General features: G+C 50.5%; 1 protein-coding gene across 1 annotated transcript in view; it reads right to left on the reverse strand.

The window, feature by feature from the left end:
• The window catches only part of GAD2 (glutamate decarboxylase 2), a 742,591-nt gene that overhangs the window by 235,644 nt on the left and 487,709 nt on the right, over window positions 1-19,238 (reverse strand). Inside the window, exon 12 of the mRNA XM_069648150.1 lies at window positions 13,917-13,995. Within this exon, the coding sequence (XP_069504251.1) occupies window positions 13,917-13,995 (79 nt within the window). The remainder of the gene's footprint in view (window positions 1-13,916; window positions 13,996-19,238) is intronic.

Below are 19,238 nucleotides of genomic sequence, written 5' to 3' on the forward strand. Positions count from 1 at the left end.
CCGTACGCTCTCAGCTGAGATGCAGGCAACGAGGGCGGAGGTCCGGGCATCCCGTGAGTTGTTGCATGGGGACCTCCGCACACTCATCCTCCAGAACCAGACCTACCACACCCGCATGCTTGCAGCCATGGAGGAGCAGACTAGGGCCTTGCGTGGGCTGCCTCCCATAGTGCAACCACCTCCGGATGCAGCTGCACAGGGTGATAATAGCGACAGCAGTGATACACCCACAATAGGGTAGCCGTGTGGGCCATGAGCCCATGGAGGTGTTTTATCTTCCCAGGATCCACGCAGGTGGGTTCTGGTGTGCATCCTGTCCTCGGACCTCCTGGGTGGCCTCCCCAACCCCCCCGGGCCCATCAATGGCCATTTTTGATTGTTTCTTATTTTTATTTTTATTTTGATTTCTTTTATTACCAATTTTTTTGGGACGATCTGTTGGCTTCGATCTGTTGGCTTCGATCTGTTGGCTTCGATCTGTTGGCTTCGATGTGTTGGCTTCGATGTGTTGGCTTCGATCTGTTGGCTTCGATGTGTTGGCTTCGATCTGTTGGCTTCGATCTGTTGGCTTCGATCTGTTGGCTTCCGTGGTTCCTGTGGGCATACGCTGCATTGTGGCTGGGCACATGCAGGCTTGTAATGTATTTGGTCCAGATGCTTGGGTTTGAGTCACACACACCCCTCCTGCTTCCCGTTTCCATGGGCTTGCAAAGGGTGTGCCCAAGTGACAGTGAATTACACAGTGATGTTGGACTCCCATGAGCTGTGTGGCCAGTCTGTAGTCAATACTGTGTATACATTCATAGTGCATATTGCTGTTGTGTTGTACACTGCATGTTGCATTGATGTGTACCTCTTCTTCTGTGTCTACCTCCCAATTTGCAGGTCCCTTCCTCAAGTCCACACAAGGACCTCTAGTCTGGAGATGGGGACCATGTTGGCAGCAGTGCACCTACAACTCTACATGGCGCCAACACTGCACAGTTGGTAGTGGTGGGAGTGCAGGCATTTCCAGGTGGTGAGACTACTAATATGTAACATTTGTGATGTCATGTAATGGTACTACGTGCTCAAGTATGTTGTTGGTCCGGCATTGCTGTGAGCATTTCAGGTGTTGCAGGTTTCTAATAGTGCCACTGTACATAGTGAGAGTGATGTCATGTTGTGGGGATTACTTTGTTTACCTGCAATTAGCATGACATGGCACGGTGTGTCGTGTGGCAGTGCTGGGGTTGGGTTGGCTGACATGGCACTGTCCTCTTGTTGCATTTTGCAAGTGGGTATTCATTTTAGCTGCTTCAATGTGTAACTTCACAAAACTGCATTGGTGGTGTCTGTGTGGGTAGGGATGCACACATTGTGACACTTCCAGGTGAACAATCTCAGGCTGACATGGAATTCCCGGTTCATTCTCCAGACATTCAGGATCAGTGTCAGGTTGAGTCATCATTGATTGTCAGATGGAATGTGCCAGGGCAGTGTGCACTCCACAGGGGTGTGATTTCTATGTGAAGTAATTAGCCACTAGCTGTGTACGGGCTGCCTCCCCCCGTGCCCTTTCCCCTCCCATGCGCAGCGGCTGTGCATGTGGTTGGGGATGTGGGGCCACCACCATGTCCACGGCCAGGCCCCGGCGTGTTGCAACGTTGTGCAGGACACATGCTGCCACTATGATCCTGCACACTACTGGGGGAGCGTATAACAGCTGCCCGCCAGAACGGTCAAGGGAGCGAAAGCGTGACTTTAGCACTCCGAATGTGCGCTCCACTATGCCCCTGGTTGTAATGTGGGCTGTGTTAAATCTTACCTGGGGTGGCGTGGTGGGGTTCCGAATTGGCGTCATCATGTGGGGGCTGAGAGGGTAGGCACTGTCCCCTGTGGAGGTGGGGATTGGTATCATTGGTGAGGTTGTGACCTTGCTCAGTATCCAACATGCATGCATGTGCAGTGGCATACATACTCACCAAGCAGCCATGTATCGCCATGCCGCCCAGCTTCTAGGTCCCGGCTTAGGGTGGACATTCGGTAAATGAAGCTGTCGTGGGTGGAGCCGGGATAGTTGGCATATACTGAGGTGATGATTCCCTTGGCATTACATGCTACCTGCACGTTGATGGAATGCCAGTGCTTGCGGTTCCTATAGATGTGCTCAGATGCCCTGGGGGGACGTAGAGCCACATGGGTGCAGTCGATGGCACCTAGCACTTTGGGGAATCGTGCCACTGCGTAAAAATCCAGGGCGGCAGCATGCCTTTCTGCAGGTGTTCTGGGCAGGTATATGTGCCTGCGGACTGATGGGCGTGCAGTCATGATGTTCAAGACCTGGTGTAGGCAGCGTGACTGGGTGGCCTGTGACACCCCACCCACTATGGCACTTGTCCGCTGAAATGATCCAGTGGCTAAGAGGTGCAGTACATTGAGGACCTTCTCCAGGGGGCTCAGTGCTTGGGAGCACAGGGTGGGTGATGTGAGGTCATCCTCCCACTCACTCACCAGGTCCAGTATGATGTGTGGTGGAAACCTGTACCTCCCATACACCTGGTCATCAGGCATCCCGAAAAGGCTGGTTCTGGGTGTGAATATTCTGGCCCTGACTATCCTCCTCCTCCTCCTTTGGTAGCCCACTGCCACTGCTGCTAGGAACGGTATGTTCATCCTGGCGTCTGAGCTTGTTATTGTTAAAGTCCGCAATTTATGCTTTGCGCGTGTTCTAGGCGAGCGTGTGACCCGCGCACCCCTGGAATCCAGTTCCCAGTCCAATAGCGTGTGGAAATTCACACGCACCACGGGATACAGCGTGTGACCCGCGCACCCCTGGAATCCAGTTCCCAGTCCAATAGCGTGCGGAAATTCACACGCACCACGGGATACAGCGTGTGACCCGCGCACCCCTGGAATCCAGTTCCCAGTCCAATAGCGTGCGGAAATTCACACGCACCACGGGATACAGCGTGTGACCCAGCGCACCCCTGGAATCCAGTTCCCAGTCCAATAGCGTGCGGAAATTCACACGCACCACGGGATACAGCGTGTGACCCGCGCACCCCTGCAATCCAGTTCCCAGTCCAATAGCGTGCGGAAATTCACACGCACCACGGGATACAGGTTCGCTGACGTACTTGCGTGTGTAAGTGGCCGCGCACCCATTAAATACACGTACATAGGCCAATCGCGTGTACGCGCACTTTTGTCCAATTACACGCGATGACACTCTGACGTGCAGTATCTCCACGTGTGCCCCGTCATCACATGCTGAGTGGGGAACACCCGTGCGGGTCACGTCACAGACGCGCTTACGCGCTGAGGGACTCTGGTCCAATAGAATCGCGTATGCGTGCTGACGCGCTTACGCGCTAAGGGCCTTTCCTCGGATTTCACGCTGACGTGCAGGATATTCACGTGCCAAATCACTCCGTATCAAGCTGGCCACGCGAAAACACACGGAAGCCCACGCTCCTGCCCAGAAGGCCGAGTTACTGCCCCCCAGTGCCCCGAGCAGCCTCCCACGTGCCATCTGCTGCTGCCTGCCTGCCTGCCTGCCTGCTGCCACCGTGCCCTGCCATTTGGTGCCTGCACATCAGCCATCTGCAGGGGTCCAGTTGCTGTGTCCACCCCTGCTGGAACTGAAGACTCCCGACTGGGATTACATCGCTCCACAGCCCAGCCCCAGGACCCAGTTGCCCACCCACACCTGCCTCTGGGGTTGCCATGTCGGGCACTTCCACATCTGGCACCAGTGGCAACCCCAGGCCAGAGGGGCAGAGGGGCACCAGCTTCACTGTCACCGAAGTTGGTGTCCTGGTGGAGCATGTCCTGGGGCAGTATGATGCCCTCTTTGGATCGTCCCGCGCCAGCAAGGAAGGACGGCAGAGGATCTGGGCCGACTGTGTGGTTGCCATCAACGCGGAGGGGGTGGCAACCCGCGACGTCCTGAAGATCAAGAAGCGCTGGGAGGACTTGAGGTCCAGGACCCTTGTGAAGGCCCGGCGCCTCGTGGAGGGGGGCCGGGGCCGCATGAGTTCCATCCAGATGAGGGTCCTGGAACGCGTACGCCCAGCGCTCCACGCCCAGATCCTTGAGAGGGAGGCCCGTCTGGAGTTGAGCGGTAAGTGTCCATGCATTACTGTGTGAGACAGGGCATGTTGCGGTGTGCTGGTTCTATGATACTTGCCTGTATGTGTGCCATAGGCCATGTATGCATGTATGTGTGCAGGGACATCATGGTAATGCATGTGCGACCAGTGATGTGTGATGCACATGGTTGTTGAATGTGTTGAAATGCCGCATGGGGAGCCCTATTCAGATTTTGAACATGAGAGCATGCCAGTCTCTGTACCTGGACATGGGTGGGGGTGAGGGATGGGTGCTGATGCCAGGTACATATATGGTAGCCATGTCTGTGTGCCTGACTTGCGTGTCTGTGACTTGTGCATGCCATGGATGCATGACACATGTGTGTGACAATGCAGAGATTCAGTAAAGCAGCCAAATTACCCTTGTATCCGCTGTGTTTGGTGTGTTTGGGGCCAGATGGATGTGACTGAGGTGAAGTGTGTGCATGTGATGGGCATGAGCCATGATGCATGTGAGTTACATATCATTGAATGTTTCAAGAGTCCATTGGACATGCATGGAAATGTCCATGGCATGCACCATGCCTGTTACTGTGTGTGTTTTGCCTGGACTGACCCATGTGTTGTGGAGGGACATGATGGAAGTGTACTTTGACAGTGGTGCTCATCTGCTATTGCTTCCTGTCTAGGGGACCATTGTACAGTGCCCTGATGCTTGTGTTCTTTGTCTCCCTCTACGCAGCGGCTAGTGAAGAAGAGGGCGGAGACGGCGCTGTGGAGCAAGGCGGCGGGGATGCCCCCACGGCTGCAGCGGAAGGGGTGGGTGAGCCCCCACAGGGGCCTGCTACGGTGGGAGACGGTGAGGAGCCATCCAGGTTGGTGGTTTGCACAGAGGAGGAGGAGGCCGCCACTGGGGCACACATGGGGCCTGGTGGGGGCATCCCTGCTGGTGCAAGTGGTGCAGTCCAGGGCCAGGGGCAGGAGGCAGCACAGGTCACCGTGGAGGGGCCTGTGCATGTCGCTGTCCCTGACCCTGTGAGTGCACCACCATGCACCAGCAGGGATGCCCCGTCCCAGGCCTGTCCGCAGGTAGAGGGGATGTCCATGTCACCTGACTCCCCTCCACCTGCGGACGTGGGAACCCCTGGCCGTGCGGAGAAGGTCCTGATTGGGGTCGCGATGCGCACGGCTGTGATTCGTGATGCCGTGCGTGCTTCCCGGGAGGAGCACGCACGTCATCACGAAGTGCACCGTGCCGACGTGGCCCAATTGGGATCGGCCATGTTCGGGGGTTTCCTGCATGTGTTGGCCAATGTGGCGGCCCTCTCCTCCTCTGTGCAGGCTATCCACCAGTCGTTCTCCTTGCCGTCTTCCAGCCCAGATGCCACCAGGGCCCCCTGTGGACCTGCCCCGACCAATGCAGCCAGCTCGGTGGGGATCCCATCCCTGCCACAGTCGGGAGTCAGAGATCCAGCAGGGGTGGACACCAGAGCAACTGGACCCCAGCAGATGGAGGATGTGACGGCATCATCGGGCAGGGCACGTGCACGACGGCGTCGGTGGTTTCCATCAGCCTGGATGCCGTCGTGCTGGCACAGGCAGTTGCGTCGGAGGCAGCAGCAGGCTCAACGTGGGAGGCATCATGGCTCGGGGCCATCAACATCAGGGGTGCAGGCATCGGCCAGAGGGCAGGAGAACCCTGGAATGGGAGTGGCTTCCGTGTGGGAGAGGTTGTGCCAGCGGATAGGTGCGGAGCGGCAGCGGGCAGAGGAGGAACGGCTCACGATGGTCAGGGCGGAGGACTCCATGCGGAGGGCGCTGAGGCGGGCTGAGTGCCTCGAGGGTCTTCGCAGGGAGTTTGAGCTTGACACTGCGTTATCCCTGCGGGACCTCGGGGCCAGGGAACATGCCCGCCTCCAAGCCATTGACCAGGAGTTCGATGATGCCCTGGCCCATGACAACAACCAGTGAGCCGTCCGAATAGCCCGCTGCCTTTGTATATAGTTGTATAGTTAGGGTTAGGTTTCCTTTGTTTTTTTGATTTTTTTTTGGTTGCGATTGGACAATGCACCACTTTTTTGTATATAGTTCACTTTTTAGTTAGTAGTCAGTTAGGTTTAATTTGGTAGGGCTCATGGACCCAAGATGATCTTCTTCATTGGCTTATTTTAATTTTTCAGATTATTTTCTTGGACATTCATCTTGTTTTGTTTGATTTGCTTTGTGTTTTTTCTTATTTCATTTCCATTCTACTTGCTGTTAAATACATATTATTTTTTTAATCTTCAATGTGTCGTATCATCTCATTGCTTTCAGGCATGTCATGTTGGGTGTTTTGTCATTCACTTGCAGCCATTGTGTGTGACAGACATGTGTTAAATTGCATTATTTTAATTGGGGGTGTAACATGTAATTGCCTTTGATATGTGGGTGGGTGTGATAGTTGGTTGGGCCTTTTGGCAGGGGAGGATGGGCATTACGGACATGATTGGGGAATGTTGGGACCCAGGTGCAGGGGGGCATGGATTGGACATGGGTGGGGGCCTGCTGGCAGGTGCCCCACAGTGCTGGGGGGGTGGGGGTGGTGGTAGACATGAGTGGGGGCCTGGTGGAGGATGACCCTGCACTGCTGGGGTGTGGGGGTGGTGGGTGACATGAGTGGGGGCCTGGTGGAGGCTGACCCTGGTGGCTGGGGGGTGGGGGTGGTGGGAGACATGAGTTGGACATGGGTGGGGGCCTGCTGGCAGGTGCCCCACAGTGCTGGGGGGTGGGGGTGGTGGGGGACATGAGTTGGACATGGGTGGGGGCCTGCTGGCAGGTGCCCCACAGTGCTGGGGGGTGGGGGTGGTGGGAGACATGAGCGGGGGCCTGGTGGAGGGTGACCCTGCACTGCTGGGGTGTGGGGGTGGTGGGTGACATGAGTGGGGGCCTGGTGGAGGGTGACCCTGCACTGCTGGGGTGTGGGGGTGGTGGGTGACATGAGTGGGGGCCTGGTGGAGGGTGCCCCTGGTGGCTGGGGGGTGGGGGTGGTGGTAGACATGAGTGGGGGCCTGGTGGAGGGTGACCCTGCACTGCTGGGGTGTGGGGGTGGTGGGTGACATGAGTGGGGGCCTGGTGGAGGGTGACCCTGCACTGCTGGGGTGTGGGGGTGGTGGGTGACATGAGTGGGGGCCTGGTGGAGGGTGCCCCTGGTGGCTGGGGGGTGGGGGTGGTGGTAGACATGAGTGGGGGCCTGGTGGAGGGTGACCCTGCACTGCTGGGGTGTGGGGGTGGTGGGTGACATGAGTGGGGGCCTGGTGGAGGGTGACCCTGCACTGCTGGGGTGTGGGGGTGGTGGGTGACATGAGTGGGGGCCTGGTGGAGGGTGCCCCTGGTGGCTGGGGTTTGGGGGTGGTGGGAGACATGAGTGGGGGCCTGGTGGAGGGTGACCCTGCACTGCTGGGGTGTGGGGGTGGTGGGAGACATGAGTGGGGGCCTGGTGGAGGCTGACCCTGGTGGCTGGGGGGTGGGGGTGGTGGTAGACATGAGTGGGGGCCTGGTGGAGGGTGCCCCTGGTGGCTGGGGGGTGGGGGTGGTGGGAGACATGAGTGGGGGCCTGGTGGAGGCTGACCTGGTGGCTGGGGGGTGGGGGTGGTGGGAGACATGAGTTGGACATGGGTGGGGGCCTGCTGGCAGGTGCCCCACAGTGCTGGGGGGTGGGGGTGGTGGGGGACATGAGTTGGACATGGGTGGGGGCCTGCTGGCAGGTGCCCCACAGTGCTGGGGGGTGGGGGTGGTGGGGGACATGAGTTGGACATGGGTGGGGGCCTGCTGGCAGGTGCCCCACAGTGCTGGGGGGTGGGGGTGCAAGGGGACATGAGTTGGTGTTCATTAGTTCAAGGAGAAATGTGCCTTTGCTGGGGGGCATGCCCATGGTGGGTGGGCTGCCTGCGGGACATGACCAGGGATGCAGGGTAGTCCCCTGTGGTGTGGGCTGCCTGCAGGGGCCGTGGAGGGTGTACAGGGTACACCTGGGAGGACCCACACTGTCAAATCACATGTGGAACTTCACGCGCACCCCTGATATACACGTGCCCAGGCTATTCGCGTGTGTGGAACTTCCCGCGCACCCCTGGAATACACGCGCCCAGGCTATTCGCGTGTGGAACTTCCCGCGCACCCCTGAAATACACGCGCCCCCAGCCTATTCGCGTGTGGAACTTCCCCCGCACCCCTGAAATACACGCGCCTAGGCTATTCGCGTGTGGAACTTCCCGCGCACCCCTGAAATACACGCGCCCAGGCTATTCGCGTGTGGAACTTCCCGCGCACCCCTGAAATACACGCGCCCAGGCTATTCGCGTGTGGAACTTCCCGCGCACCCCTGAAATACACGCGCCCCCAGCCTATTCGCGTGTGGAACTTCCCCCGCACCCCTGAAATACACGCGCCTAGGCTATTCGCGTGTGGAACTTCCCGCGCACCCCTGAAATACACGCGCCCAGGCTATTCGCGTGTGGAACTTCCCGCGCACCCCTGAAATACACGCGCCCCCAGGCTATTCGCGTGTGGAACTTCCCCCGCACCCCTGAAATACACGCGCCTAGGCTATTCGCGTGTGGAACTTCCCGCGCACCCCTGAAATACACGCGCCCAGGCTGGTCGCGTGTGGAACTTCACGCACACCCCTGAAATACACGCGCCCAGGCTCTTCGCGTGTGGAACTTCCCGCGCACCCCTGAAATACACGCGCCCAGGCTGTTCGCGTGTGGAACTTCCCGCGCACCCCTGAAATACACGCGCCCAGGCTGTTCGCGTGTGGAACTTCCCCCGCACCCCTGAAATACACGCGCCCAGGCTGTTCGCGTGTGGAACTTCCCGCGCACCCCTGAAATACACGCGCCCAGGCTGTTCGCGTGTGGAACTTCACGCGAACCCCTGATATACACGTAGCCCGCTCCCCCAGACCCGATCGCGTGTGAAACTTCACGCGAACCCCTGTGATGCACGTACCCTGCTGAAATCGCGTGTTAGACTTCCCGCGCACCCCGGTATACACGCACACGTATTTTTTGTCAGCGGGTGTCCGTGTTTGTGGGTACCCCTTTGCACGTCATTTTTCCTGGAGGGCCACAGTATGGGACATTCATCATGGCAGTATATAGGTGCGATTTGTTGGCGCACCTTTTGGCGCACATTTCTTACAGCCGCAGAGACGCTACCGCCTGCTTTCTTGTGGCGGTCGTGTTTGTGCCTGTGCGCTGGTTTGAGCGTGCGCTTTTTTCCCCTATTCTATTCCATGAATACGTGTTGTAGGCGAGCGTGTGGGCGTTCCGCGCACTTGTGCCCTGTACTTCCCCCGTGACGCCCACGTTTTGGCAAGTTGTTCCCCATTCCGAGTGTTACGCCCGTGTTCCGCCTACTTTTGTTGCGTGCGCCGCGCTATGTGTGATTTTCGCTGTGGCCTGTGCGATTTTCGCAGTGACCTGGCGCACGCTGTTAGATGGCCTGTGCGCCAACGTGCGCCGCGCACTTTTTATCGCACATCCGCTGGTTTTCTCGCGCACGGCCTTCCATGAATCGACGTGCGCTGCTTTTCGTGCGATTTTCGCAATTGCACTGCGATTTTCGCTATTCCACTGCGATTCGCACGTTTTTGCCCACTTGCGCCGCGCTAATTATTCCATGAATCGGCCTCCAAGTTTCTCTCAAGGAGAAAATACCAAGCTCCAATCGCAAAGCTTCAATAGGGACCGAGGTGGGGACCCCCAAGATGGAGCGTAAGATCTTTGCCTCCAAGGTTTCCTGCCATTTCATTTTGGGCTCTGGGATGGCCACTTTGCCATATAGAATCCCTAGCACAATGCGTGTTCTATACACCACAATCAGATCACCTTTGCTACTTACAAACTTCTCAGGGTCCACCATTTTTTCAGGACCTTAGACATTATGAAATCTCCATAATATGCATTATCGGTCGATCCATGATGGGGATACCAGGATGTAAGGGTATTTGTCTGATTCTTTGAAACATACATCTACATATTGGGCATTTTCTCAGCTTGTTTTTCACTAGGTCATTGACCTCTGGGAACCACATCATTTCTCTTAATGCTTTCTTTATTAGTGGTTACTATAGATCTTTGGACTTTATCAGCTCAACAGATACAGCTGTGTTTTGACTTTCAGTTTATGGATACAAGAACAATGTCAAGCATGATGCTCAAATGAGCAAACACGGAGGTGCTGTGACCTCTCCTGCTAGGGAATTAAATAGAGTGAGTGGATGGGTCATTTGCCAATCCTATGATATGTTACATGGAGTGTAGAAACAATGCATAACATTGTTGTGAATATTTTCACACTATATCAAACAGTCCGCTGGATATTCTTGTTTCTAACAGCTGTAGCAGGGGCATGAACTGAAACATACCTGTCTGCATCCCCGAACCCATCTGCTTGACAGCACCAAATGCTCTTACAACAGCATCTGATTTTGTTGCTGCTGGAAAAGTGTGGGACAGTGTTGGATTTCTATGCATTCCACCAGCTTTTACCACCTAAATATTGGTGGATCCCAAGTATTCTATTCCACATGCTTCTGGCCATATTTACATGACAGGTGGAATGTACACTAGATCCCAGTAAGAAGTGCAAACAAGGTACATACTCCTGTGGCTGCCAGGTTTAACATAATTGCCACCAGGGCTTTAGTGCATGTAAATGCACACATTTGTGGATGATTTAGGGGTTTTACCAAATCGATAAGATGCAACGCCTCCTGATCACGCCTTCAGGATCCTTCCACCCATATAATGGATATCGCCCCAGAATTCCTCCACAGTAGGCGCTTGCCCCACATTTATCCCTTGCAGTTGTGGGATTGTAGTTTTTACAACAGTATGCTGATGATCCTTCAAAAGGGTGAACATTATTGATTTTCACCTAACTGATCAGAGAAAGGTCAGAGGCACAAACGCTATCGTGATATGCAAATATTGCGTTTTTGTATTTGACTTTCTTTTTATTTCTATAGCACTTAACGCGTAAGCGCCTCACAAACATAACCAACAGTACAATAAAATGAGTAAGAACTAATCAAACCAGAAGATCAAGTAAAAAGAAAATACGTTTCTGGACATTTTCTGAAAAGAGGAAAGGATCAGATAGAACGCAAAGAAAAAAGGAGCGGCTTTCAGTTGTGTGGTGCAAGCAAAGAAGAGGAATGAAAATGGCGAGAGGCTCAAGGGGGGGTCTGGAACAGTTAGGAGAAAGAGGTATTGTGAACAGAGGGAGCCTGTGGGTGAATTGAAAGAAATAAGAAAAGAGAGATAAGGGGGAGCTAGGCCGTACAGACATTTAAAGACAACACAGAGGAAATTAAAGAGCAGACAAGATTAGAAAGACAACCATTGAAGAGAGTGCAGACGAGATTCAAAAGATAACCATTGAAGAGAGTTCAGACGAGATTCAAAAGATAACCATTAAAGAGAGTGCAGTGCAGAGTGCAACCATGAGGGGTCTGAAGTCAGAGGACACAAACAGATGAGTGATAAACAGAATGAAGAGGAGGAAGATGAACAGCAGGCAGACCAAAGAAAAACGAAGAACAGTAGAAAAGTCACAAGAAGACAAGAGAAGAAATAAGTTTGGAAGCAGTAAAGTTAAAGAACCGAAGAACTTTTTAGTTGTATAATTGGAAGCGGCATGAGCGTGAATTAATATTTGTAACCCAGGGAAGGGCGCTCAGCCAATCAGGTGGCTGCAACAGCTGACGAGAATACACAGTCTCTGCCTGCTGTTTCCAGTCACCCAAGGCACTTCCCCAGGTAGCGCCATCTTTTTTTTAATTGAATGCGGGGAGTCAACAGGGAGGCTCACTCTGTTGCCCGCCAAATACATTTTTAGTCCTTTTTCCAATGACACGCAGTCAAGATCCAGAGTAAATAAAATGCATTATTTGCACCCAGGCAAAGCCTGCAGTTCGAACAGCAATCACATCCCAGCAGAGGGTCTGCCTAGGCTCGAGCTGGTGGGCCCTTAACGGCTGCAGTGTGTTTGCTACAGAAATATGAGCAGAGAAAGAAAATGAAGAATCAAAGACACAACTCAAGTTACGTGGAGTAGAGGAAAAAGATATGAAAGATGGAAGAAAAGAGATGGGGAGAGGGGATAGAGGAGGAGGGATAGTATTAGCAGGAAAGAAAAGAACCCATGTTTTAGAGGGGTTGAAGTGGAGATAACAAGAGCACATCCATGCTTGTTTTTGCATGTGACTACTACAGATAAAATGATCACCTAATTATACTCTATTGTCAACCACACAAAGCTGCAATCAGAGGCCATTTACTTGATGGAACCCAGATGCTTTCAGATTTTCTTCAAATGCCACAGCCATAACAAAAGCATCTGAACTATTTCGTAGTTAAATGGTGAAATTGTATTTAGAGTGATACATCTTATGACACACAAATAGATAATAGATCAGATTGGAATGCAAAAAAGTGCAGTACTTGGATAAAACGTACATCACTCGATGATTAACAACGTCTTTGGATTTGCATGTTTTATTTTAAAGGTACTCAGTTTTCATATTCATTTGGGAATTTCCTAATTAAATCATGGTTTACAATTTACTACTAATGAATGCATTGGTGGCTTCCAAGCACCAGCTGGAGGGGGCTCATGAAAGAGTTGCCATCTTGAGGGCTATGGGGGGCGGGGGGAATTAGAAGTGAAAAATAGGCACACAGAGTCTTGCACAACTAGACGGGCCTCATTACAAGTTTGGCGGTGCAGGAAAAATGTGGTGATAATACTGTGTACTGCCGCATTACAGCACCACCTAACTATGAGTTTGGCTTTAAGTTGGTGGATTGTGCACATGTCTGCCAAATTTCAGCTGAATTACCGCCAGCGGAATTACTGCCACAATAATTCTTCCAAAATCCCCTATGGTGTCCTATGGACTCAATTAAATGGGGATTAACACTGCCACTGCCATTTGTAATCTGGCAGTATTACCACTGGACCAAGTGGCAGTAACTGTAATTCTGTTTGGTGATATATCAGCAAATTTACCGCTGCGATACCAAAAAATTCAGCTTCCAACTTGATGGTCACCACTAGTATCTACTTTTTTCCATTCAGTCTGGGCAATTTGGGTGAACGGCTGAGCTTTAAGTCACATTCTAATTTTAGGTCCTCCTCCAGGTGCGTTGAGTCCTCTGTAAGGCTGTTCCAAAATGATGTTGCACTGATGGGTCTCAGCATTCTCTCTCCATGCTAAACTGTCTTGATTTTGCAGAATTTTCTGATATGTGTTGATCTCAAGATTTGTATGATGTGGAAGGCAAGAACGTGTGAGTAGGCATTTGAAGCAACAGAATTTTAACATGAGTGTTGGATCAACCTGTGAATTCAGTTCTGGGCTGATGTTGTCTTGTCTCGTTTGTCCCTTGACCATGCATGCAATTCAGGTCTGCCAACAAGATTACGTTATTGTAAATGTTTATTTTACAGGCCTCATCAATGTCATGTGGGATAGTGTTGTCCTTTTTTGGACAATGAGTGCTGCCATGTCAAGAGTTCTGATCGTTTCTGAAGGCAGCTCCTACATGTAGGTATCTGGGTTTGCAGCATGAAGTGTGTACTGATTAGGCTTACTGAAAGTGTTTGTAAAGCATCAGTGCAAGATTGCTTTGACAGGTTTGTAGCTGAGGCCAATTTTCTGATTTTTAGTGAACCTATATACGCTGTAGTTTAGGTTTGTCCCACCGGGTGCATGTTTTGTATCACATTGCAAGTGCATATTGAGACATTACTAAATCAAGACCTTCAGTGATGAAATGGTATAATACTTACCTCTTCTCTCACTAAGAGAGCGGAGCACTGAAGCGGCACACCCATCATTTTATGAGGATTCCATGTTACAGAATTGGCCCTGAAATTAAAAAAAGGAGAAATAAATAACGCAATCAACCGATTGATCAATCCATCAACAAATCAATGTCAGTGCAGTGCAATTTCCATAGACACAATGTAGCATATTCTAAATGATTTGATTGATAGATGAAATCTGGTGTCAGTGTTCAATTACACAATTCCTTTTTGTCTATTGCAAAATATACTATGGGTGAAAGTTGAATTTTGCCAGGCCTGAGTGTCTAATGTGTCACATTATACATGAGTAGAGGCAATTCTGTGGAGTTGTGAAAGCCTTGATATGTTTGATCTCCTATATTTCGTGGAGCATTTGAAGTTTCTTTAAGCAGTGTATTTTTAGGATGAGGTATTTTGTGTGAACAAGGAAAAATAGGCTATGGGTAAGCTTGATAAACTTTTAAAAAGGCAGGACTTACCACAATGACTAACATAAGAAGCTGTCAGAATCTGAATTTCACATAGAATCAGCATTGGGGGCTCCAAGGAAATGTCATACCATATTTCTAAGGTAGTCAAACAAAATATTTTTAAATAAGGTCTACTCTTATCAAGAAGGCCAGGGACTCCCAAGAAATGTACTTGATGTCTATAGGATATCATATTTCCTGGCCAAGGGAACTGCAGCTTACATATGTAATAGTGCCATTGATTTTTGATTTATGTATGTAGACATTCTGATTCCGCTCCCTATGTTTCTTTTACCTTAAGCACTGAAGAGAAGGACAGGTGTACTGAGAAATGCTGCATACTGATAGGCTGAGTTTTGTGAACATTATTTTATTTTAGTTCAAATAATTCCCAACATACTCAGAATCCACTCAGTCTATCAAACACAAGCCAAGACTTCGTCTTACCTAAGAGGAGAGCATTCAACTAAAATCTCTGTGGGTATCCTAAGATTTGATGGATTTCTTTTACCCTCAAATTAAGGAGTGGGCCCATTTGTGTAAAACAACTCAAGGGGCCTCATTACGACCCTGGCGGTAAGTTACCGCCAGGGCCGTGACTTTACCGCCATGGTGCTAACTACGTTAACGCCATGGCGGTAAGGGGATTTACCGCCCCATTCCGACCTTGGCGGGGCGGTAAATCCCCAATCCCCATTTACCCTTCCCCATTCCCATTTTTGCCCCATAGGGCATAATGGGAGTGGGGAAGGCGTTAATTACGCCACCGTAAATTACGGTGGCGTAATTAACACCAAGTTCCATTACCGCCATGGTTTTTTACACCCGCTAAAAGCAGGTGTAAAAACCGCCATGGCGGAAAGGGAACTCGTAATTGGCGGTAAGGGGTCGGCGCAGCTAACGCTGGCGCTAACCCCTTACCGCCAGGGTCGTAATGAGGCCCAAGGTATTGCCCAATTTGCTCGCATCCAATTTCAGTGAATCACATTTTCCAGCAATTATTTTCGGCATTTCACTGCTAAAATGGAGGTGGGGGTTTGGGTTAGGCATGTAGAAAGGTGGGGGTTTGTTGGGGTTTCTGGGGTTTGAGGAGAGGTGTAGGGGTCTCCACCTGTCATTTATTGTATTAAAAAGTGGTACAAAATATTTGGCGAAATGGGATTCTCTGAAATGGGGTGCCAATACATTTCAAACATCCATGACCAAAAGAGAAGCATTATTTTCATCTCACAATGAATACATCCTCAAACGTTTACATCTTTCAATGATGCTGAAACAGCCTCAGCATGGTGACCCTCACTGTGGCTCTATTTACTTTTGAGAATGGTATGCATAGATTATTAAGAGTACACCATTAACAGGTTTTGGGGCCCTCATGGAAGGAATATATTTTAGCCTTATGGACCGGGGAGGGGTCATTATCGTGCGATAATGACCCACCTCCAAGTTGGGCAAGGCTCATCATTAGCACATAATTGTAACAGCAATACATGTTTTTAAGTTAGGTGGTAAAGTAAACATGTTACTTTAAAAGCGATTAAAGAAAATAGACAAGCTCAGTTAGTCAAATAAATGGGGTTTCATTTTTAGTGTTTACATTACACGGTTTTCTTCAGAAGTTAAGTATTATAATGGCAAACTCAGGTAAACTAGGTTTGCAATTAAATATGGTAATTATATCACCTTTTTGGCTTTAGGAAGTAGGGTGGTGGTAGCTGACATTTAGTGCTAGTTCCACCAGAGATGCAAGTCGATGCACCGGATCGGTAGCCTAATACACCTTTTTAGTAGCTGTTGGGTTACCAATGTATTTTATAAGTCCTGCTGGAACTATGAGGAAGGCCTACATGGCAGTTGCACACAGATTGGCACTTTGCGAGCTCAAACGGCAGCCATTCATAATAGTTTTTAATGATTTAGACCATTATCTGTTTCTGTGCTGTTGCTATGACATCCTGTAGGTATGGTCTGGGTGGAGTGGCAGTTGTAGTGGCCAACAAGATTTGTTGGCCACCTAACCCGATTTCCCCTAAACCCCTATTTTGATTGGTGGGGATTATGTGTCTTTCTGACATCTCCAAGTGCTAGGTCAGGAGCTTCTTGCTGGAACTACCTCAAGGCCATTTTACCGAAGCTTCCTGCCATTTGCTGGGTCCTGTGGGTCCTAGTTGATGCCATCACCTGGAAATGTATTGGGGCACCAATATCCTGCATTATCTTGTTGTTGGGTCATCCTGGGTCGCCCAACCATTGTCCCCAAACCAGAACTTCTTCAGCTGGGTTGCTGCCCACAAAGCTGCCGGAATCTATTTTGCCAGGTTCCCTGACCATTGCTTTTACTCTAATCTTGAGGGGCTCCACCATGAGAAACCCACTTATTCCTTTTTTCCATCATGGGGGATGTTGTCTGGCCAGGGTTCAAGTTCCTGTGAACCCGGTCCTGTAATGTGCACCTAGGCAAGGAAGCCTTGTATTTACTGGTTTGTTTAGCCTTCCAGGGACCGACTTTCGGGAAGCAACACAGTGGTTACCTACATCAGTTTCCTGGGGTGCTGGTTTATTCTCTGTGTTCACAGTCAGGGTCCCCTTGGTTACCACATTTATCCATGATATCAAGCATGGGCAGGACATCCAATGAGCTTTGTAAGAGGTTTATTTAGGTTTACAGGTAACAATCCCCAGCACAGCCTCCTCTCACCATCAAAGCTCTCCAACTTAATTCAGCAGAACATTGAGGCGTAACCCTCCCTAAACATTCCTTCTCCACAATCCAGATTCCATCTACATCTTTAAGACACATTACAATAATCCATTGTATGACATTGGGGTCTTCCTTATGTGTTGCAACTTTTTCTGTGGCTCATCGTTCTCAGTCACGTTTGAGGAACTCTTTTTAGGGGACCACATGTTAGCGGATAGCGGTAGATTAGGATGAGGGACCATGGGGCACTGGTAGTATGTATATAGATGGTAGCAATGAGGGTGGGGGATGAACACTGTATACCATGTGCGTCATAACTGATTATGCACTCCTTTATAATGATGTGATTGCTTTGAACTAACTGAGAGCTGTGTGGCAGTTGGGTTCTACTGCTCCCGCTGTCACCTTTTTCCTTTTTGCAAAATAAATCTTGCTTTCCTTGAAAAGATGTGCCCTATGCTTTTTGCCTGACAGGATTGTTTTTTACTGGTCTGCCTTACAGTAGGATGAGTCGATGTAAGTGAGGGTTTAGGTTCTGAGGGCAGATGAGCAAGTGAGGAGCACAGAGTGGAGACCTTAGAAACAAAGAGGACTGAGGAAGAGAGAGAAGAAGAGACAGAAAGATCAGAAGCAGTCGGACAGAACAACCTGTTAATAACTTGCAAAAGCCGGTGGGGTAACATGTAAGAGAGGAAATAAGTATGTAAAAATAGTGTTTTTTAGCAGCCTGAAGAGATGCATCATAACAAGTATGAAGAGCACATAGAATTAAGAGGTCAGAGGGAGCACAGGTTTTTTTTTTTTCCAGATATGTTCTGCCTTCCAAATGGCAGAACAAAGAGCACAAAGACCAGGAGTCAGCCAAGATTGTGAAGGCTTGCAAGGAGAGAAAGTAGTAGAAGAGTAGAGTATATCACGAGTAGCGGAAAGGGAGATTTGAAGATTAGAAGAAGGAGGAGGGGAAAAATAAAAAATATAGAAGAATGGGAAGAATGGTGGAAAGAGAGGAAAGAAAGCAGGTAGGGGATAAAGAGCAGAGGTCGCGATGAGAGAAAGTAGTTGAAGCAGGGGCGAGGAAGGGAAAACGAGAAAGGTAACAGCGAGTGGTCAGAGGAGTATATCGGATGTGAAGAGACTGAGGGTTCAGGTAAGAGAGAAGAAAAAAGCTAAATCAATTGATGAGTCAGAAACATGGGAAGGAAGAGTAGGACGCTGGAAAAGGGAATAAGATTCAAGAAGAGGGATGAAGGGGGATGACTGATGAGTGGATGAAAGATGAAGGTCAAAGTCACCAAGAAGAAAAAAGGAGGATTCACAGAAAGAAGAAAATAAAGTAGAGAGTCATCGTCATTGTAAAAAGAGAGAGTAGGGTCAGGAGGGTGGCAGATAGTCAGAAAAGTAACAGTATGTTTTTTGGAAAATGAAGAAAGATGATATTCGAAAGAATTGTAGATAGGGGAGTAGAAAGAGTCCAGGAAGAACGAAAAAGTATACCAGTAACACCACCACTCCAATGGGGTGTGGTAAGTGTGAACATGCTGTGGAAGGAGCAGTAATGGAGCAGACATTGAAGTGTTGTGTGAAGTGAGCCATGTTTCGGCCATACAGATAAATGGCAGATTAAAGCAAAACATTAGGTTAAGAATCGTGCGAGACTTGTTACAGTTTGCGCGTGCGTTCCCGAGACCAGCAGTGAGGATAGGATCAGGAGAGGAAGATAGATTGGGATAGATCAGATTAGAAGGGAGCCAAGAGCGGAAACGGGCATGATAAGGAGAACGTGTGGATGATAGGGATGGGATGGGAAGCTAGGAGAAGGAAAAGAACGCAAAGATAGCAGGGAATGCACACGGTTATGGCTGCATGCAAGTGAAACAGACAGGAAATAGAAGAGGCACAGAGCGCAAACAGGAGCAAACAAGGTGTGTAGTAGCCCTTGAATTCAATGCCCTACAATGCAGACGCCCAGGGCAGAGAGGAGCTGGAAATATGAAGGGGTGACAAGGGAGTCACATGACGGTGCGATGGGGCAAAGCGTCTGAGGGTCCTTTCCTATCCAGGTGAGGAGGGCGGAAATGAGGGCCAGATGATGGGGCGGGGGGGGCACCTCAAGCCCCCTGGGCAGCGGCTTCA

Source organism: Ambystoma mexicanum, chromosome 2q (assembly GCF_040938575.1).
Source record: "Ambystoma mexicanum isolate Mex_15411 chromosome 2q, UKY_AmexF1_1, whole genome shotgun sequence".
NCBI classification, from domain to species: domain Eukaryota; kingdom Metazoa; phylum Chordata; class Amphibia; order Caudata; family Ambystomatidae; genus Ambystoma; species Ambystoma mexicanum.